Raw genomic sequence first — 22,686 nt, 5'->3', positions numbered from 1 at the left:
TTAAGCGCGGGAATCAAATGATCATAAGGGGAAGAGACCTCCTCCGGCTGGCCACTCTGCGAGGAGAAGGCTATCTCATATAGGGGGAGGGGGGAACAAACACCCAGGTGGTCTATAATACCAAGTGGGGTCACCACCTCTATCTGTGAGAAATGGGCCAGGCCTCCAAAGCCTCAAGAAAGCTTCCCGCTGCTTCCGCATGCGGTAGGAACCTCCCCGTAGCTTCCCCCACTGACTGTGGAGGGTGCGAATGATATCGAGCCATATTTGCAAATCTCCCATCTCTGGCATGAGCTTGGTCGCTAGTAGTCTGTAGGTGGGGCTGTAACTAGTACTACTCAAATACGATGGTGACAAACATGAAGGGCTAGCCTTGGCCACTCCAGCTTCTGTGGCCCAGGTGACAGTGCCCCATGTGATGATCCGGGCCGATGCCTTGTCCATAGTGAAGATGCAGAGAATCCGCTACCAAATCTGCTGAGCCTTCGGACAATCCCAAAGACAATGTCACTAAGACTCCTCAAGGTGGCCGCACCGCGGGTAAGCTGTTGGTAGCTTGCCCCTCCGGAAAAATGTCAACGCCAACCTGGCAACCAAGATAGCGAACTGGAGTGCCCCTCGGAATCCACCGGAAAGCCTCAACTGGGCGCCAAGTTGCGGCCGGTGCAGAGCCTACCCAAAAAACCACACGACTTGTGCCACTTGATCTATGCTCTTGATGCGCAGCAAAAAACCTCGATTGTCTTTGTGAATCTTTGGAGATTCCCCACATCTCCGGAAAGGAAAGCTACTGTGTCATCTGCAAACTCCGAGTCCAATAACTCCTCCTGCATGCGAAGGGGGAGACGCAATCACTGAAGTCCGGTCTCCTGGGCTGAAAGAATACTGCTCAAGGCCGCAGCAACGAATAAGAAGAGGTAAGGTGCCAAACAACAGCCCTGCTGAACCGAGCGGGAAAGGGGAAATCTGTCACCACGGGCTCCCTGAATAAGAACCTGGCTGTGCGAGGATTAGTAAAGTCCCGAGACTCCACATGGAATCCCATCCAACTCATCGTGCTCTCCAGAAAGCTCCGATCCACCCTATCATAAGCTTTCTCAAAGTCTAGTCTCTAGGAGTAGCACAATAAGGTCCTGCTGCCGCATCTTGGCAGAAGCTATCACCTCCCAGAAGGTGAAAATGTTGTCCAAAATGCTGCAATCTTGAACAAAGCCGGTTTGAGTGTCATGAATCAAGTCTGGGAGAAACGGCTGAAGTCTCCTGGTGATGGATAGCCTTGGCCAGGATCTTATAAGCGGTCCCTAGGAAAGTGATGGGTCTCCACTGTCAGATCTCCAATCTGTCACTACTCCTTGAGAATCAAGTGTATCAAACCCTCTTAGAGCCTCTCTAGCATGGCACCTGTGATCATAATCTCGTTGAAGGCAACTCGAAGGCTGGCTTCCAAGAGGTCCCAATGACGAAGTAAGAGACTGGAAGCCCGTCTGCCCCCAAGCATTTGCCCCTGGGTAGTGCCGTCACCACCTCCGCCAACTCCTCCACAGTGAATGGAGTCAATAAGGACCAAAGAGAGGGCGAACCACCTCTCTCGTGTGTCGTTAGACCCTCTCGTGCGCCTCCATCACCTGTGGTGATAATGGGACACCTGTGAGAAGAGATCTGAAGAAATCAGTGGCGATGGCTCTCACATGAGGGGGACGGGGGGGGGGGGGGGGGGGGGGGGGGGGGGGGGATTGTGGGGGGATTTTAGGAACAATAGCTCCATCCTCGCCACGCAGCCTGTGAATACCATATCTCCCCTATGCGGGCAAGCTATCTCAAAGAAATCCCTTGTGACTCTGTCACCAACCTAAGTCCAAAATGAAGCTCTGGCCTGGTATCTGTACTCCACCCTTCTCTCCTCAATGGATCTAATCTCCGTGCGGGGCAACAAGCTTACTCTCAATGCATCCAAATGTGGCTTCCGAGGAACCTGCATAAACTGACTCACCAACCCAACAACATAGCTCAAATCTGGCCTGGTGATCGTCATGTAGATCAAGCTTCCTACTATGTGCCTATACATAGTAGGATCCTCCAAGATCTCTCCTGAATCTACACTCAACTTGCCATTCTGATCCAATGGCACTGAGGTATCTGAGATCTGCTTTGCATTGCGGACTATTTTATGAAACTGGGACAGAGATATGTGTACATGGGTACACAGGGCTAGTAGTATCTCAGATAGAAGATCTACTAGTGGCTTCATGTTTTCTTTGGGGAGTGCTGCTGTGACTTGGAGCAGCAAGAAGCAGCCTACAGTTGCTCTATCCAGTACACAGAGGCCGAGTATAGAGGTGCTGCTATGGCAGCATGTGAGGTAGCTTGGTTGAGAAAGCTACTTGCAGACTTGGGTCTATCAGTGGATAGACAAGTTGTCATTTTCTGTGACAACATTAGCAATATACAGCTGGCCAGGAACCCAGTTTTTCATGCTTGCATCATGAAGCATATAGAGGTCCACTACCATTTTGTCAGAGAGAAGGTTTTGGTAGGTATCTAGGGAACACTCATGAAGCTGCTATAAAGAGGCCAGACCGCTCCTGAGACTCTGCTCCTACTCCCTAAAACCCTCCAATCTACTCTGGGCTGCCTCCTGCAAGAAACCGCTGATTTCCCCTCGGCTAGCATCCAATTTGCACGCAGCACTGCCTGCGGAAAAGTCCAGTCCTACCCAAATTTGCTCTATCCTGTTGTAGATCTCAGTGTCTTGAATGAGGCTATCTGAAATCCTAGAGCCCGCATGCCTATCATGCCTCTAGGGGTCCTCTAGGGACAGAATAACCGGGGTGTGATTTGAAAAAGTAGTGCCTGCCAAGATACCAATCATGCTACCCCCACGCCTGCAAGCCCACTCATCAACGTAAAACCAGTCAAGTCTAGAAAGGTTGGGGCCGATGCTCCTCCTATCCGAATGCGAGAAGCTAAGGCTCTCTGGACTGTGCCCAAGCTCTAGAAGATGCCAAGGGTCCTATCCCCTAAGTACGAGTATCATCTCTCCCAGGCAAAGTACTCTGCTCCTGAGACTGTGGCCGTGCCTCCTCTAAGTCTGTCCTCTCTTGCCTCTATCAAGTTGAAGTCACCATCCATGCACCTACAGTCAGCCTGGGGAAGGGCTTGCCAGACCGTGCTCCAAAAGAGGACTCTCCCTACAATGGTGTTCGGGGCATAAAAATTGTGAAAGCCAACGCTATCCTCTCCAATCAAGATGGTAACCCACTATGCTTGCCCCATGACTAACACTCCAGAGCATGTCCACTATCAGCAAAAGCTACTCACTGACAGAAATACAAACTCCTCCCTGCGTCCTGAAGGGCCAAAGGATGAAGACCAAAAAGTATGGCTCTTGCTTGGTAAAATCTTCCCGCAACGGCGGGTGTTCCCCTCAAAGAGATGATGCTCTTGGAGGAAAAGAATGTCGATAGGTCCCCCCACTATGGCTCTGTGAAGCTCTCCTTTGAGGATGCCTCGTCTCTGAAAGCACTGAGGCCTCCCTAAACCCTGTATGTTCCACGAGACTATCTGCATATCAATCTCTGTGTGAGGCAGAATTCGTGCAACTGCCCTCCACTCGGAGAGTCTTGGGTGAGGGTTTAGACGGGAAATAATCACAATCCGTCCTCGGGCAAAGGCATGCTAAGTGGGCGTGGATCCTGTCCTCCATGTAACACCAATCTGTCCGAGCGCGAGAGTATGCGTAGTCCAGACCCCATCGATCAAAATGGAGGCACTTGCAAGAAGGGGGAAGAGGTACTGCGACAGAAGTATGCATGAATACAAAAAGGAGCACCTCTAGGTTGGAGGCCACCATCTCCCCGGCCTGGTCTCTCTGGTCTAAGCCTCCAAGCTCCATCCTAGCCCATGGCCAAAGATGGGTGAGTACATCGGTGATATGAAGGTCATGCAGGTGATGGGAGAGCTCAACCGCCTCACCCTAGATGGTGGCAGTCATGGGAAAGAGAAGATCATCGCGCCATTCTCTGGCGTAGAGGGTATGGAGTGGTGAAAACCCACACATACCCGAATAGGTGCTACTGTCTCCTCAAACATATCTGTCCCTTCCGCCCCGGAAGACATCGGAAGAAACTATAACCCACATGCTACCCCAAGATCTTGGGGGGCCCACCTGGGGACTCTAGCGAGAGAGCCCTCACCGGAGAGGCGACAATGGTCATCTCCACTAGCTCAAAGAAGCGGTGAATCAAGTGGCGGAGGGAACTCCCCGGCTGCCTCCTCTCTGGGTCAGGGACTGCTAGGGGTATTTGTCCCTTCTGTCGGAAGACATCGGAAGAAACTATAACCCACATGCTACCCCAAAATCCTGGGGGGCCCACCTGGGGACTCTGGCAGGAAAGCCCTCGCCGGAGAGGCAACAATGGTCATCTCAACCGGCTCAGAGAAACGGTGAATCAATCAGCAGATGGAACTTTTTTCAAGAGGCAGAGGGGAGGGGAGTGGAGGGGAGGGCAGGCTCTGATGCGTAGGACGGAGCTGAAGGAAATGCTGCAGGTAAAGACGGGGGCATGGATGGAGGAGGGGAAGGGAGCGGAGGGGGAGGTGGAGGTGGAGGTGGAGGTGGAGGGAGGCGGAGAGGAACAGTGTGGAACACCAGACACTTGGTTCTGGGACAAATGCAGATAGTTCCTATTTCTAGAGCACATTGGGAGGCTTATGCGATCACCCCTGACATTCAGGGAGCTTTTTGGCGGGGGTTGTGGCACTCATATAGGGAAATGAAGATTTCCTCTTTTATTTGGCTTTCTCTACATGGTGGCCTTGCCATCAACTAGTGGAGATCGGTCATTGGCGCTAGCGAGGCTTGTCCGCGATGTGCCAGAGCTTCAGAGACACTTTACCATTGCTTATGGAAGTGTAGGGAGGTACATAGGATTTGGACTGCAATAGCACACCTTTTTGGAAGGATAAGGAGGGATGCCTACATTTTTTTTGGTGCTATTGTTTGGTTGATAGAGTCGGGCCCGCGAATAAGGTTTGAAGGGAACGAAGGAGAGATGATCATGCGGGTTACCCAGGTAGTGGGTCGGCGGTGTGATCTTCAGGACATGCCAGAGTCAAGCTACGTACCTCTAACACATAGAGATTGGATTGCATGGGAGATAATTGCTAGCATCACAGCTTGGCACATCTGGAAGGCTGGATTCACTGAGGCCATGGAAGGCGCTTTGGTTTAGGATACAGTGTATTTGCAGGATATGATGTGATATTATCCACACGCACATGGCCACCTTTGGTTTAGGATACAGTGTATTTGCAGGATATGATGTGATATTATCCACACGCACATGGCCACTTGGGCCAGGATTCAGGAAATGTGGCCAATTCATGAGAGAATGGGATCATGACATTTTTTTCACTCTTTCATATGGGGCCTTGCTGGCAGCAGAAGGCACCTGATTGGTTGAGATTTCACCCTGCGTGGTCTAAAATCTCCCTTGTGAAATTTTTTCATACTAATACAAGTCTCTTTTCCGGGGGTGAAAAAATAGAGGAAACCAGTTGCAGCCCACTAGAAGTCCGTGGTACCTTAGCCCAAGGGGGCCCTCAATGTGGCAGCTGCAAATTCATGACATTCTAGGGAGAGAGAGGAGTACCCATCCACAGCCAGTGGACATAGACAACTTATATGAGGTCACAGAAGCATCCCCAACACCAGTGACTCCATCCCTTCTTGCCCTTTTTCGGATGATACATTGTATCGATGATGTGGGTGTTTCTTTATAAGCCATATAGGCAGTTAGTTTTGTTCCTTTTTAGTTTCCATGACTCAGTTATTTCATTGAAGTATAGTAGCACATTCTTTTTGTCTCGTAGACCCTTTGGGACTTCTGTAGACATTAATACAACTTTCTTTGTTAGTGTCAACGCATGCAGCCTCATAGTATGTGCTACAGATGAGGAATGTGGCATATGTGCAGAGCATGAGTGCAGCTTCTGGCTGTTGCCTTGTGAGCTGGACAACACTAGTTTCTTTGCATGTTGATTCTCTTAACAGAGGTTTCACCCTTGTGTGTGCAGATACTCAGATTTTACCACATAGAATAGCCATGAAAAGGAATTCCCCTGCATCTATCTTCCCTGGAGTAAGATATGCCTTAAGAAAGAGAGAGTAAGACAGACCACAAGCCCGCAATTAGAGAAATGTTCGTAGCTTCTCTAGAATGGCCAGCTAAGGATTTTCATCATCTATTCTCACTGCATAGCAGGTTTCTGTGGATGGCTCTTGTAATTCTTATTTTTTTGGAAAGCCCCTCCCCGGATAAGAGCCCTTCCCATCTGTGATAGCCACCAAGAAAAGAAAAGAAAGCTCCTCTTTAAAACTGAATGATGAGAGGTTTCACTTACACCATTTCAATTCCACCACCTTGCAAGGGAAGCTTCTTTTATGAACTACCTGGTGGGTTTATTCCCATCTCTTTGAGCTTTTATTGAGAGGTTTCTGTTTTTTTTCCTTTTTTTCCTTTTTTGCTTTTTTTCTGTTTTTTTTTTTTTTTTTTTTTTTTTTGGGGGGGGGATTTTGTTTGTTTTGTTAAATTAAGAAAGTGTTCCGGCAATTGATATAGACGCATATCACTGCCTTGAAAAGAAAAAATCACTACTCAAAGATGAAAACGTTTGAATTCTTACTTGCATGATTACTCCTGCAACTGCCACTGCACATTGGGCAGCTTCTGCCCATGATTGCATTTCTTGATGTGCATCACACAAATGAAGCAGCCACATTATGTGCAAATCTGGCACATGAGCATAGGCCCATGCAAGACTATGATAGCTTTCTGCTGCAGCATATTTGTCAATAGACAACATAGGCCCCTTAACAATTACAGTCAAACACACAAAATTGAGAGAAGAATTGGTTAGGGATGAAAGACCTTCACAAAAAAAACAATTTAAGAGAAACTGCAACTGAAAATCTATTTCCCATACCAGAAGAGCATGTTCAGTGCCAGCATCAAGGGCACGAAGCAAAGCAGTTGAGACCTCTCGAACTTCAATCCAACGCCATCGGTTTTCTCTCGAGCCTTCTGCTACTGCATCCAAGGCAGTTAGACTAACACCACATTCCCTCAATCGATCATGACTGATGTTTTCTTGTGCCAGTTCCTCAAGAGACTTTCTGAGACGTTGAGCTTCTCCACTCTCTTCAAGATACCCATCAGACCTCATTTGAGTGACTTGAATGTCTGACATCAGTTCAGACAGTGTGATTGTCAACATCACACGTAACCTTGCTGTGCTTTGAAAGTTGTAAAATGAGTTCTGCAAAGAAGAGACATATACGCAAACATGACGAAGAAAATGAGTAGATCACTCTTGAGAAACATAGTGCATCAAATGTGGAACTGAAACCATGGCGTCTATTTCCTGGTTCAAATAGCTAATTATTGGTTACACTCGAGCATTCTTCTGGCCAGACATCACATCGAGCAATTGAAGCACATGGTCGTGGTTAAATTATTTTACTTATCCAAATTATTATTTTATCACCATTTCTTTTAAAACTCTCCAGGTACTTACTCGAATCAAAATCTGAAGACCAAGAACTGCTCTCTTACGGATTGATTCGTTTCGAAAAACCCCAAGCCGCAGCAGATAGAATGCAACTTGCTTTAAGAAACGATCATTCTCACGCACCATAAGGGTTCCCCCATGGCGATTAAACAAGTTGTTGAATACCGGAAGAAAAGATTTCCAAAAGGAAAGAGGCTGGTTTCGCGAAAGGCATGCCATGATGATTGCAGTGACACAATCAAGCTTTAAATAATCTGTTGCAATACTGTGTATTGATGCAGCTTCTGAAAATTTCTCGACAATCTCCAAGACTTGAAGACTCACAGCTGCACTCAGATTCTCCTCCCATAGTTCCTGTTTAACAATCAACTATAGCTTTAAGAGAGAGAGAGAGAGAGAGAGAGAGAGAGAGAGAGAGAGAGAGAAATGAAATGAAATGAAATGATATATTAACGTCGTCAAAAGGCCAAAATGACCTATAAGACCAAAAAGGTTACAACAATTGGTGGATCTGATACAATGTCTGTGTAAGAAAAGCTAAAACAACTAAACAACTAACTGATACTGAAACAACAACTATGAGAAAAGTAAGGTACTAGGAGCTCCTAATGGATAACATCTGGGAAGGAAAACTCCAGCAACAAAGGTAAGCATCATACACATCACTATCCAAAAATGTCTCTCATCGGTCGATGGCGGATATCCTCAATGTCCTCCATGGTGAGTACTCTGACTGGATGTCTCCCATGCCGTGCTAGTATGGTCGTGATCCTCTGTTGTAGTCTCCGCCGGTGTCGAGATGGGCCTCTCATCTTGGGGCGCTTGGACCGCCCCAGCTCTATAGCCTGATCAATCAGTGTACCTTTGGTGCCGCTATACTTTGGGGCTAGCTGCAATGCCTGCTGGCCTGACTGCTCAATCTCTGGTTGAAAGAAGTCTGTAATCTACCTTTGTAGGTGTCTCTCCCTCTCTGATCCCCTACCTCTCAAGAGACCCTCTCTATGTCTACGCAGCTCCAGCAAGTATAATCCGAGGCATCTCTGATCCTAGTATCTCATGACTCTGGAAAGTGGTCCGAAACCCTCTCTGAACAGGCAGTGAAAACGGCCTCGTATCTCATAATATACTGGACAGTGACATATGTAATGTAACTCTGTCTCTGGCTCCATCTGGCACAACTGACAAATCCTGGCCTCAGCTGGTACTCCTCTGGGGGACAGCCATCTCTGCTCGGATAATATCATGTGGTATGGAGGCCTTGGCCCTAATCATCCGGGAAATCATAGAAACCAAGGGCCTCTCCATACATCTCCATCCATCAGTGCTACCAGCTTGGCTGTGGTGATCCACTGAGGGTCCCCATATCTCCACTCCATACAGCATTGCTGAAGTGACCAAAGTGTAAAAGAGCCAGAGCTTTGTTCGAGGTTCCTGAAACTGAACCTGCGAACACATCCTCTCTAGTCTCCCCAATGCTGCATAAGCTCTGGTCAATCTGGTCTCCGCTGCTCTCCTCAAGGAAAATAGTGGGCCACTAAAAACCACACCAAGGTAAGTATATGCATCTGTATACTCCACTGTCTCCTGACCATATGTAAAGGTGGGTACTGACCTCCTAACCCACTGTGCTGTGGTGTTAAACACCATCACCGTGGTTTTACCAAGGTTAACAGACAATCCACTATCCTGTGCAAACGTGTGCAATGCATCCAAATGACGCTGCATCCCCTCTGGAGAATCTGAGATCAGCACAATATCATCAGTATACAATAACAGCGGAATCCATGTCCCTGCTAGCTGTGCTCCTCTGTCACCCTCCCGCTCTACATAGTCCGAAACATCATCCACATACATCCCGAGAAAGGGGGCAGCCCTGTTTCACCCCAATAGTGGAGTGAACCATCTCAGATATACCCTGAGTAGTACGTACCTGCCCCACAACTGTCCTGTATAAAGCCATGATTCCCCAAATCAGCTCTGTGGGCACTCCCATCTCCTGTAGTCTGTGCATCAGTCTGGTTCTCGGTACTGTGTCAAAAGCTTTGCGGAAATCCACAAATCAACAATAAATCCTCCTACCATATAATCTGCCCTCCTCAATAATAGCTCTAAGTGTCAAGATATGGTCAAGAGTGGAGAAACCTCTCCTGAACCCTGCCTGCCCTGATGCACGTATGCCCTCTCTCTCTGCCCATTTGCTCAATTCCTGCTCAAGAATAGATGCATATAATCTACCCTATGTGTGACCAATCATGATGGTACGATAATTCCTAAGAAGCATGGGATCCCCTGACTTGAAGATAGGCACAATCGTGGACATATTCCAAGTCTTAGGAAAACCCTCACACATGGCTCGGTTAAACATCATAGCAATAAGCTCTGCAAGCATATCTCTGGCATGAATAAAGTGCTCTGCTACCAAACCATCATGATCATATGCTCTCCCAGTCCTCATCCTGTCAATAGCTTTCCTTACCATCTCAGCAGTAAAGAAAGCACATGTCTAGGAGCCTAATGCGTCTCACAGTAGAAGATGATGTCCCTCCCAGTGAAACTATCCTCAAAAGCCCCTACATCAAGGCGTAGAGATCCTACAATTCCAAGTAGCAACTTTGAGTGTAGTCCCATAGGTCTCACGCCGTCATGAAGAGCACCTCTCCATAATCACCACTCTGCCATCTCTATAGAAGGCCACTTTCCCTTTCTCTCGGGCTGCCCTTATCTCGGGCATAACATCTTTTATGTGGGCAAGTTGCGAGAGTGTGAGGTCATCTCCAAGAAATATTCCCGTCTTCTTGAGTGTAGGACGTCTCTTCAAGAAGTCCTTCTTCGCTTCCACGGAGGGGAAACGAATGATAAGTGCTCTCTCCTAAGAAGATTCGCCACTACCTTCTCTCTTCTTTTCCACTCTCCATGCCTTCGTGTGCGTGGCTTCAATGCCCATCATAGAGAAGAGCTCCTTGGTTTCCCCTTCCGCATCATCACGGTCTTTTAGACCGGACACTCGTACATGTAGGGCCTGGGTCTTCCTCCTTTGCTCCTCTTCAAGGGTCATGTTGATGATGGTGGGAGTGGGGATGGGTGGTGATTCTTTACCTTTCCCTTTCTTGGCGACCTCGATCCATTTCTCCGCCTCGTCCATCTTCTTTTGTGTCTCTGTGATCATGTCCACCCATGAAGATGTCTTCTCTTTATGTTGCTCCTCCTCCTCTCGAATGATCCTCATTTGTTCCTTGATGGTTTTCAACTCTTCAATAAAGGAGGGCTGAAATTTTCCATCCTCAAGCTTGCCTGGTGAAGTGGCTTCCAACTTTTTTAAGGGCTGAGATTTCAGCCGCTTGACTTTTAGCATGCAATTTGGCCTCCACTAGTTCCTCCTTTAAGGCTGAAATCTCAGCCTCTTGCCTGGATGTTCTCTCTTCGAGCTCTTGGATTTTGTCAAATCCCTTCTCGAGTTTGGAGAGGCAGTTTATGATTGCGGTAACGGAAGAGTCGACCATCTTCTTGTTTTCTTTGATAAATGTGCTGAGTTTGTCCTCCACCTTCACGAGCTCCTCTTTAACTTCGGTCTTGGCCATGACTTTTTGCAGTACTTCCCAGAGCCGATGGACTGGAAATTAATCCATGACACATGCGCGCAATGCGAAACAGCAACAGCAGAGGGGGGGGGGGGGGGGGGGGGGTAAGCCATGCAGGGAAAAGAGAAGAGATTCAGCAGAGAGAGAGTTATGTTGCTGCTTTGGGGGCCTGAGGAAGGGTGGGTGGGAAGAGGAGGCAGAGGGACGGGCCAGCCCAGGCGGGCGAAGAGAGAGAGAGAGAGAGAGAGAGAGAGAGAGAGAGGACGGCGGAAGCGAACAGAGGAAGAGAGGCGGGAGAGAGGGGGGGGGGGGAGGCGGCGGCGAGCAAGGGTGAAAAGGGAAGAGAGAGAGAGAAATGAAATGTTATATTAACGTCTTCAAAAGGCCAAAGAGAGAGAGAGAGAGAGAGAGGGCGGCGGAAGCGAATAGAGGGAGAGGTGTGGGAGAGAGGGGGGGGGGCGGCGAGCAGGGGTGAACAGCGAAGAGAGAGAGAGAGGGGGAGAGAGAGAGAGAGAGGGGGGGCAGCGGAAGCGAACAGAGGGAGAGAGGCGGGAGAGGGGGGGGGGCAATCTAGTCTCTGCTGCTCTCCTCATCGAAAACACTGGCCAACTGAATACTACCCCAAGGTATGTATATGCATCTGTATACTCCACAATCTCCTACCCATATGTAAATGTGGAGCTGATCGCCTAACCCACTGTGGCGTGGTGTTAAACACCATAACCTTGGTCTTGCCAAGGTTGACAGACAATCCACTATCATGTGCAAACTCATGTAAAGCATCCAGATGACGCTGCATACCCTCAGGGGAGTTAGAGATCAACACAATATCATCAGCATATAACAATAGTGGGATCCATGTACTTGCTAGCTGGGCTCCTCTGTACTTGCTAGCTGGGCTCCTCTGTCCCCCAATCTCTCAATGTAGTCAGAAGCCTCATCCACATACATACCAAACAATGATGGAGATAACGGGCAACCTTGCTTCACTCCTATAGTGGAGTGAACCAGAGTAGAGACCCCCTCTGGGGTGCGTACCTGTCCTGCAACTGATCTATATAAAGCCATAATCCCCCATATGAGCTATGTGGGTACCCCCATCTCCTGTAATAGCCTCATCAATCTGGCTCTGGGCACTGTATCAAATGCTTTGCGGAAGTCCACAAAGCTACAATAAATCCGTCGCCCATGCAACCTGTCCTCTTTAATAATGGCCCGCAGAGTCAAGATGTGGTGAAGAGTAGAGAAACCTCTCCTGAACCCTGCCTGTCCCTCTGCTCGAATGCCCTCTCTCTCTGCCCATATACTCAGCTGCTGCTCAAGAATGGATGCATACAATCGTGCTAGTGTGTGACCAATCATAATAGTGCGATAATTCCCTGGCTCCATAGGGTCCCCTGACTTGAAGATATGCACGATGGTGGACATACTCCAAGTCTCGGGTAAGCCTTCACACATAGCACGATTGAACATCACTGCTAGAAGCTCTGCCAACATGTCTCTCGCATGAATAAAGTGCTCAGCGACCAATCCATCATGATCATATGCTCTCCCAGTCTTCATCCTATCAATGGCCTTCCTTACCATCTCTACGGTAAAGAAAGTACATGTCTGTGGGCATGGTGCTGGTGGGTCAGGAAAAGGTGTCTGTCTAGGAACCGTATATATATATATATATAGAGAGAGAGAGAGGGGGGGGGGGGTGGGGCGGCGGAAGCGAACAGAGGGAGAGAGGCGGGAGAGGGGGGGGGGGGCGGCGAGCAGGGGCGAACAGCAAAGAGAGAGAGAGAGAGAGAGAGAGAGAGGGCGGCGGAAGCAAACAGGGGTAGAGAGGCGGGAGAGAGGGCGGCGAGCAGGGGCGAACAGTTTCAGCGGGAGAGAGGGCGTCGAGCAGAGAGAGAACTGGTAGCGTGCAGCAGTTTCAAGTATTCAACACTATTAGTTGATTTGCGAAACGAGATGGAACACAAAAGACATTTCACTTCATCAAAGGTGCCATAAATAGGACATTGTGAAGCACAATCTGGCTAACCAATTCAATGCAAGTTCTGCAAAAAATAAAGTTTAAAATTACCAGCTTCTGTCGCACAATTGGGTGAAGACCTTCCCGCATCGCACGACTTGATGTACCCATGCGCGATGAATGCGCCTGTGCCAACGCTTCACGCAAAGAATATGGTTGGCTAGGGGAGCTTATTTGTGGACTTAATCTCTGCCATAAATATCCATTCTCTGTTGTTACCTGCAGTGATACAGAATGCATAATCTCTCTCCCTCCCTCTCTCTCTCTCTCTCTCTCTCTCTCTCTCAAGTGCACACACTAAAGCCTTCAGAGGATTCCCGATGGTACACGGCAACATGTGGGAATCGACGTACAGGAATGAGATTTGCACTAGTGAGGTGGCCAAACTCTTAAAGCATGTGTAGTGGTATGTATGCCAGGTTTATGTCGGTCCTTGATAAGTTCCGCCCTACACACTGCCGTATGGTAGTTTCCTTGTGAGCAACCTCCCAAAGAGATTGCATGGCAACAACCAGGGTTACCTTGCCAGGCATTTCAGAGAGAGAGAGAGAGAGAGAGAGAGATTCTTTTGCCACGGGGAGATTTTGCTGTTGAGAGACTTTATTGCACGGATAGCGGAGAAATAAGCTGAAATTTAAGATTTGGATCAAGATACATTGATAGTTATGATTCAATTGACATTGATACCAGCCGTACATGAACAGATAAGACGCCTCATTTACCAACTATGGAGACAGGGACAGCCCAAGGCTCATTAGTAGTGAATGAAATGCACAGATGGTTACGGTCAACAGGGCCTACCTGTCAGCCACATGAAGATTGACAAAGTGTTGTTGGGTTTCTCATTGGGTTTCCTGCTGCACAGGTCCATAATTTCCACACCTATTCCCAAAGCAAATCACTCCTGATCTTCCACCCAAAATATTAATTAACACTGTACACTTCCAGTTTACTTAACACCGTTATCACTTCAGCCCTGACCTAGATGCTGCTTATAATGCTAGTCTTTCCACACTCTTGTCGTACCTGCTCTAAATACCAAGGTCCACTACCTTACACAATCTCTTCACCATGCTGCACTGCAATCCTTTCCGTATGCTATCAAATCCATCAAGAAATGTCCCATAGGCACGACCCTGGAAAATGGCTAGTATGATCATAAGTTAAAGATGATGCCTAGATGTTGCAATGTGCAAGTCCCCCCAAGAACATCCTGATGCACATCAAACGGAACAAGAATACAGACACTTGATCCAATGCAGTAAACACCCTTTTCTAGAGGCCAATGATGAGTAGGAATTTCTAGAAATACTATATAACAGTAACTCTGAAGATGTTTGGTGAAGGTTTGTAGAATGAGAATTAGCATGCCCCCTTACAGACCCAATGATTTGGAAAGCGCACACTGAAGCCCTTTAAAAAACACAGCCAATAACTGATCTCTCTAGCATCCCATGGCCTCTTTCAACATCTTTGTTTTCCATCAAATCTATTATGGAAACCATACGTTATCAGAAAAATGGAAGAGACAGTCCGCACCTTTTCTTGTGCGTGTGATACTGGCACCTGTCTCAGAGAAGCTCTCTTATGAGCACCACCAGCACCATTTTCCCTATCCATAAAGAAATTGACCAAAGGACCCATAAAATTACCACCCTATTATGGTTGGGGACACGATGGCCAAAATCTATGGATACTTGAGAAATACTTGAATGATTGGGTTGACAGCAAAGAAGTGAGAGCTACTATATGGTGAATATTGACGCAAACACTACTTGGTGTATTAATTAATCAGGGGCTGTTCCGAATTAATTCATATAAGGTGCCCATAAAAAAACACTCAGGCTTTCAGTCAACTCTCCCAGCCCCTGAACTCTCCCACCTGCTCCCACCTGTGGCATCCTCCTCCAGTCCTTCCTACACCTCGCTTGCAGGAATCCCCTCCATGTAGCGTACATCATCCCCTTTTCCTCTAGTAAGACAAGAATACACGAAAGAGAAAGAGAGATCTCTCGTTCTCTTCTGGGGCAAGCATAATAATACGTGAGAACGCAGGGAGAGAGACGTGTCCTTCTCCTCTATGCAGAGAACCCATACACAAGAGAGACAGAGGGAGAAAGATGCAGTGTAGGTTGCCGAGACAGGGAAACATACGATGGCAAGGAGTTTTTTGAGGAACACATTGACACTTGTTTACTTACCAAAAAATGAACATTTGCTTAGATATTCTCCCAGAGAGGACAGGCCATCAGAACCTTACGGTGTCCATGTACACAGGTGCCGTTATGGCAGAGGGGAGAGATGTCATACAGGAATATTCCACCTTAAGTGAGTCCATTCTTTGAAAACACAGACACGGGGCAAGGCGCGCTCAGCTCTCCCTGTCTCCACTCTGAGGCGGTGGGAGAGAGATTGCACCCAATAGTATATTGATGGTGATGTTTACTCTTATCTCATGTTTTACGTTATGCTTTGATTAAGTCTATGGTTTGTTTCTTGATGTGTGAGTTTGATTATTTCTTCAAAAAGCACATGAGGTCCCATGACATCCATCTAAGTGTGAACGGCCTCTATCAGCGCATCTATCCAAGGGCTAGCTCTATCCACTCCTAGAGACATCGTAGTCAGGCTGATCTGTGAGAGGCTCCTCTCCTGCTCCCTAAAGGCATGAAGAATCTCCTAAGCCACATACTAATGAAAGGTATTTATCTCTACAAGGGCCCTCTCAAACTCAAAGGCAACAAAGTCAGAGAGAAGGAGAAAGTTTCCCAGATCTTCTCCATGCACTAGCAAACAGCAGGGTCTTTGATGAGAGGATCAGAAAGTCTTGCTGATTGCTGTCTGTCCTAAAAGCACAAGAATTCGAGATGGAAAATCAATAGGGCATGGTCCCAGAAAGTGGCGCTTTCTAAGGTGCCAACCGAGCCTCCCTTAAAGTCCTACTCATTGAAATAGAAACAGTCCAGGCAAGCGAGGTTGGGATCCCGTCCACGTCCATCAGATATACAAAAGAGGAGCCTATTGGGAGTGTAGTCAAAAACTAGGAGAAGCCAACCATCTTGCCTCCTTAAGGGAAGACCAACCCCCTCCACACTCTTGTCTGAAGATGGTAAGTCCACACTGCCTCCCTGATGATCCTCTGCAGTCTTAATCATGTTGAAGTCGCCTCCCATGCACAAAGTATCAGTCCTTGTCTAACCTGTATCCAAAAACTTGTGTGGTCCTGTTTAACTGCTGTTGCCATCCTCAATATCAACAAATGGGTTTGCTTGAGGTGCTCTAAGAACCCACATTGATGTCATTGTAGAGTAGAGAGCTATGAGCCTCTCTTTCTCTACCTGCTTCTTATGAGGATGCTGGGAGATCTCTCACGAGAGAAGAGACTATTCAGAGTTAATGCTGCTCCTGCAGGTCGTCAGAGAATCTGCCGCTTGCATGGAGAGTCTCTGAGCCATTGCTCAACCATAGTCAAAATTACAGGGAATGAGCTGTTGGGCTACTACTACGTCTTGCCATCAAAAGCTTCTCTGCTCCCCCATGTCTTCTTTTGCTTCTTGCTGATGCGATAAAGCCACCGTGACCTTTGCTAAATCCTACAAACCAAGGAATACAGACCCAAGAAAGGGCTTGCTTTAGTTTTAGGCAAAAGCAATAGGCTTTACAACCAAGTTGCAAGACCTGCTTTACAAATTATAGTGAAGAGTGCTCCTCAAACAATCCTACATATCTATCTCTGACCCCCTGGTGGGCTCTACATCTACATACAAAGTGATCCTCAGTCTCCTCCTCCTCGCGGCACATTCTACATATCCGCTCGGCTCTGGGAACCCGTGTCGCTCTTCCAACCTCTATCTCTAGTTGATGTGATGAGACTCGTAGCTGTCCAATAGCAACGCAAGAGCTGTGTGGCATGTATACATCCAGATACCGCGGTCACTGTATAAACCCATCCTGTGCGATGCTCATAAAGTGGTCTCTATAATACAGCATCTTCGGTGGTGGTGGGCTCTCTGGTGCTGTCCATGTCTCCAATATGTAGCGCTGCCATATGTCCTGTCTCATCACTCTGTTCCTCTCATTTCAGAGAGGTAACCCCGTGGAGCAGATTGATCATACTGAAAAGGTGGCAACCGCTCAATGTCTATCCCATGATGTGAGAACCACTGTAGCATTTGTGCATACCAAGATCCAGTGTGTCCAGCCTCGGCCAGCTGTCTGGATGCCTCAAAAGCTCGGCGGGACAATCTCTCCGTGGGCATCTCCCTCATCCTGAATATAAAGGAGATCGTCTGGAACAATGCCTCCACTGCCATAGGTGATGCAGCAAACTCAGCTCGAACAATGTCGTGCGGGAGGGATGGTTTGCTGCATATCATCCTCGAGAGCATCAAGATTTGTGGTCTCTCCAGCTGTACCCATGTGGAGGCTGCAAGCCCTGGTGCCCAAACCGCTGCTGCATACATCAAGGCTGGTGTCACTAATGTATCAAAGAGCCACCCCTTCGTGCGGGGTTCCTGAAAATGTGCCTGATGACACTCACGCTCAAGGCCAGCAAGAGCTGCATACCCCCACGTCACTCTGTCTCGGACTGCCTAAGCCAAGGAGAAGCGTCCAGCTAAGCTAGTAAATGTGATGCCAAGATAAACATAAGAGCTCACCACCTCGACCCGCCCTCCTGCTAATGTGAGAGTAGTGTGGCTCCTAACTGCGGGTGAGGTGTCGAAGATCATAACCTTGGTTTTCCCAAGGTTCACTGTGAGACTCTGCTGTGCGCAGAAGTCATCAAGAGCCACAAGGTGTCTTTGAAGCCCAACCTGCGTGTCGGATACCAAGACGATGTCATCAACATAAAGCATAACATGGACAGTAATACCTGATAGCTCAACCCCAGAGTCTCCTCCCTGTGTGATGTAGTCCACCACCTCATCAATATAGAGCCCAAAGAGCGTGGGGGAGAGCCGGCACCCCTGCTTCACACCAATGGTGCTAGCAACTGTGTCGGATAAGCCTCCTAGGCATCAGACTCTCCCAAAGACCTGCTCATATAGCCTGTATATGCCCCACATCATGTCTGAGGGTATGCCTAGTGTCTATAGTTGTCGAAAGAGGCGCTCTCTGGGCACACTATCAAATGCCTTGCGGAAATCCACAAAGCAACAATAGAGCCGTTGTCTTCGTGCCTTGGCCCGATCAATTAGGCACCTCAATGTAAAAATGTGGTCGATGGTCGAGAAGGCTTGTCGGAAGCCTGCCTGGCCTGCTGCTCTCAATCCCCCATCGTCTGCATCAGTGCTCAGCTCTGCCTCCAAAACTGCCCCGTATAGTTTGGCCAATCATGATGGTCCTGTAGTTCCCGGGGTCTAGTACATCTCCCGCTTTATGGATCGGCACAATAGTGTGCATCGTCCACTCAGCCGGAAACCCCTATGACAGAGCTCTGTTGAAGAGATGAGCAAGAAATGGTGCCAATGTATCAATAGCATAGATGAGATGCTCTCCCTGTAATCCTGTATGATCTGTCGCCCGTCCATGTTGGAGTCGGCATATGGCCCTCCTAACCATAGTTGGGGTGAAGAAGGTGGAGACTGTGGGGCATGGCTCTGTGGGCTGTGGTATAGGGGGCTGTGCAGGCACACCATAGAGTCTCTCTACATATGTCTGCCAGGTCTGAGGATCGTAATAGGTGTGGGAGGACGGGGCTCTCTAAGTCTCCTCCAAGCAGCAGCAGCATCTTTGCTCATGAGCATGTGATATGGGTCCCAGTACTGAGCCTCCTCATAAGCTCACCGCTTACGGTGGGTGAGAGTATGCATCCTCCTGCCTGCCTGTCTCTGGGTGATCTCCCCGCGAGCCCTTTGCACTCGGAGACTGCGGTAAATGTTTCTGCACTCATCATCATACCATCGGTTCTGGGCCATGCTCCCAGATGTAGGTGGCTGTCCTGTCTGTGTTTGGTATGGGAAACTCCTCGCGGCTGCGGAGTGTAATACATGTGAGAACTAGGAGGTGAGCATAGCCATGGGTGCCGATGGGTCTAAGGCAAATAGCTGATCATGAACATGATAGTCATACACATCGGCTAGGTCCTGAGAGTGAAGTGGAAAATAGTGCGTGGTGGCTGTATGATGGGTGGGCGGGTCTCCAGTAAGCTCCTAAAAGTGAGGGATAGATATGTATGATCCGTCCCAATGGGGCATGGTGGTATGATAAAGTGAGACACCATATCTGCTGCCTCCCAAGATCCCATCACATAGTCCACTGTACTGCTGCCACCCCCCATTGGAAAGCAAGTCAACCCACCTGAATCTGGCCACTGAGTCATCATGTTATAAAATGGTGTCGGGCCCCAAGCTCCAACAAATGTTGCCCATATCCAGTGCTGTCAGCTCCTCTGTCAGCGGAGATCCGAGTGGTCCCTGTATCCTCTGTAGCTAGCGGCTCTAGTCTCAAGGGATCCTCAAAGTCATAGATCTCGCACTGTCTGCTCTGAGTCCGTGCATTGAAGTCCCCCATCAAGAAGACTTCTCCTAGTGTCGAATAGTGTAAGATCTCCTCATATAAGACAGAGTATGGAGACTCACTAGCCTCTCCTCCACCCGGCTCCTCGGTAGTGGCAAACCGCGACCCCTTCGGAGGAAAGTAGCAAAGGGCCATATAAATCCATCTGGTCTCCGAGAGGCGTAAGCTAATCCACATGTATATTGCCTCCGAGTCTCCTGCTCTACAACTCGAACATGCTCATGTAACCCATGTCTAAAAAGCACTGCAATACCTCTCGAACCTCAGGAGGTGGCCTCTCTCATCCCCTGTTGGTGAGCTGACTCCCGCTGATAACCCTCAACCTGTGGTAAGCCCCTCTCCGGGCTCTCATGTGTCTCTGTTCATCAAGATGATATCCCGGCCCACCATCACCTCCTCAAGTCTCCCTAGATGTGTCCATAGGGCTCCATTACAGTTCCAAACTGCTATGTGTATCTCTTTGTCTTCATGTTGTTTCCTCCGTGTCTCATAGGCCAGATGGCGCTATTCAATCCTCTACCCATCATTGTAGATGTGAGCATCCTTATAATGTGCTCCTCAAGATAGCACGTCTTCTCGTAAAGCTCATCTTAGTCTCCTCGTCTGGGAACTGTAGCACTAAGGCCTTGCCTTTGGTGGAGTCCTTTGGGGTTGTCCTCCATACTCTAGTGAATGGGAGCGGCTCATCCTCCTTTAGTCCCAGCTTGGTACATAGGTTCCGCCTGTCAATCTCGAGCGTGGAGGTAGTGCTCTCTGATATCCCTGTGACTCGGATGTTTAGGCGCCGGATCCGTCGCATCTTCTCTTCATCAAGAGTAGACTGTATCATGTGTACATCTTCTTGTACCTCCTTCTTGATGTTCTTCTTCATCACTTGTACATCTTCTTGCACCTCCTTTTTGATGTTCTTCTTCATCACTTCTACCCATCCTTTGCGGGCTGCCTCCATTTTCCCCTCGATTGTGTGGGTGAGGGTTTTGGTGATCTCTTCTTTGATTGCCTCTTTGTCCACCTCAAGAGTCTCTCCTTCCTCCCGTGGACGATCGCGTAAGGATGCCACTTCACCCTTCAAAAGGTTGATTTCCTCCTGTATGGCAAGCTTTTCCTTCTCCCACTCCTCTTGCATGGTAAGCTTCTCTGTCTTCCATATTTCCGCTTTGGCCTCCAGCTTTCCCATGTGCGTCAATAAGTTCTTCTTGATGGCGGTGATGGTGCTGTCCAATGTCTTCTTCTGGTCCTTGATAAGATCCCTATGGATATGATCAAGCTGGCTGATTTTGTCATCTACAGACCCTCCCATTGTAGAGGGAGGGAATGTTTGAAAGGAGCAGGTAAATATGTGGGAGAGAAAGAGAAGAAATGGTGAGATGAAATAGGGTGGGGGGTTCAAGTCCCCATTAGGGCCCTAGGGATGGTGACCGGGGTTCACAGACAGGGGGGGGGGGGGAGGGGGACAGAAAAATGAGGATGAAGGAATGGAGAGAGGAAGAGAGAGAGAGAGAGAGAGAGAGAGAGAGAGAGAGAGAGAGAGAGAGAGAAAGAAAGATTCTATTAACGTCTTCCAAAAGACCGAACTCGGCCTATGAGACAAATCGGAGCACCTGTATGGGGTATCCTCTGTCATCCCAACAAAATGAAAAAGTACTGAACAAAAAAAAGCTAAATCTGGGTGTGCAGGGGATGGAGCTCTACTACTAGGAGAATGCAAAGCTATATGCATGGAGTATACAATCATGATATGCAACCTAGCTAGCTCCATCCTGTACCATACTGGTGGTATAAAATGGTATACATCAGTGAAGGGGGTGTCCACAGCTCCCTGAAGAACATGCCTGGGTGTGCTTTGAAGCGAGCCAGTCACTCCGCACCCTCTCTGTGAAACTGAGCTCTGATCTCTGTCATCTCTCTCTGGTATAGGCGTGGTGTCCGAAAGCCAGGTGTCCTCTGTCTCGTGCGGGCTCTAAGTGTCTTTGCTCTCTGAAGAGTAATTCCCTGCCGTGTAGGGACTGGGAGGGGGATGGATCTCTGAAAAAATGTAGTGATCTGTGTCTGTCGCCCCCCCCCTCTGGAGCTGTCTAAGCCTGTAATAATGTCTCTCTGTGGGGTTGTATGTCTAGAATGTATCTATCCAGTATGCGCTGGTCCGCTGCCTCAAAGATCTGGCGTAGGGAATGTGGCTCTCTGAATAAAATGGGATATCTCTCTCTGATGGCTGTATATGCTCTGCATCTGCATACATAATGCTCCTCACTCTCCACCTCCTCTCTGCACAATCTGCAAACCCTCTCCTCTCGGGGGATCCGTGCTGCTCTGCTAGTCTCAATCTCCAATCCGTGTGATGAAACTCTGAGCTGACCAATAGCCACTCGGGAGCCGTGTGGTAAAAAGCCCTCCATGTATCTAGGCCTCTCTATAAATCCATCATCAGTGATACTCATGAAGTGATCTATGTAGTATAGCATCTTCGGTGAAAGAGGCTGTGTAGGCGATATCCATGTCTCTCATGTATAGAGCTGCCATAGATCCTGTCTCAATACTCTGTTCCTCTCACTATGAGAGAGACGGATATGTGGTGCATCCCTATCATACTGGAATGGTGGTAGATGATCCATGTCTAGGCCATGCTGTGAGAACCAATGTGTGACCTGTGCATACCATGATCCTCTGTCTCTTGCCTCAGCCAGCTGTCTAGATGCCTCAAAAGCTCTGTATGACAATCTGTCCTGTGGCATCTCTCTGAATCTGTCTAGCAGGCATATAGTCTGAAATATGGCCTCTACCATCATAGGAGGCGCAACAAACTCAGCTCGAATAATGTTATGAGGTACTGACGGTTTGCTGCGTATCATGCGTGCCATCATGAGGGCCTGTGGTCTCTCTATCTGTGTCCACCAATGGGTAGCAAGGCCTGGCGCCCATACCGCTGCTCCATACATCAATGCCGGTGTGACTAATGTGTCGAATAGCCACCCCTTCGTCCGGGGCTCCTGAAAATGC

The 22,686-nt window shown here is 48.4% G+C and overlaps 1 protein-coding gene across 12 annotated transcripts in view; it reads right to left on the bottom strand.

The window, feature by feature from the left end:
• The window catches only part of SPK1 (guanyl-nucleotide exchange factor), a 251,368-nt gene that overhangs the window by 10,184 nt on the left and 218,498 nt on the right, over positions 1 to 22,686 (bottom strand). For all 12 annotated transcript variants that reach the window (XM_086778119.1, XM_086778125.1, XM_086778131.1 and 9 more), the window contains 4 exons: positions 13,222 to 13,389; positions 7,576 to 7,923; positions 6,985 to 7,317; positions 6,685 to 6,870 (listed from right to left, as the gene is read on the bottom strand). In XM_086778119.1, the coding sequence (XP_086634245.1) occupies positions 6,685 to 6,870; positions 6,985 to 7,317; positions 7,576 to 7,923; positions 13,222 to 13,389 (1,035 nt within the window). The remainder of the gene's footprint in view (positions 1 to 6,684; positions 6,871 to 6,984; positions 7,318 to 7,575; positions 7,924 to 13,221; positions 13,390 to 22,686) is intronic.

The sequence above is a fragment of the Cibotium barometz genome, chromosome 39 (assembly GCF_041138505.1).
Source record: "Cibotium barometz isolate CiBa-2024 chromosome 39, ASM4113850v1, whole genome shotgun sequence".
Lineage (NCBI taxonomy): Eukaryota > Viridiplantae > Streptophyta > Polypodiopsida > Cyatheales > Cibotiaceae > Cibotium > Cibotium barometz.
Note: the sequence above shows the minus strand (reverse complement) of the source record. Positions and strands in the feature narration are given on the sequence as shown.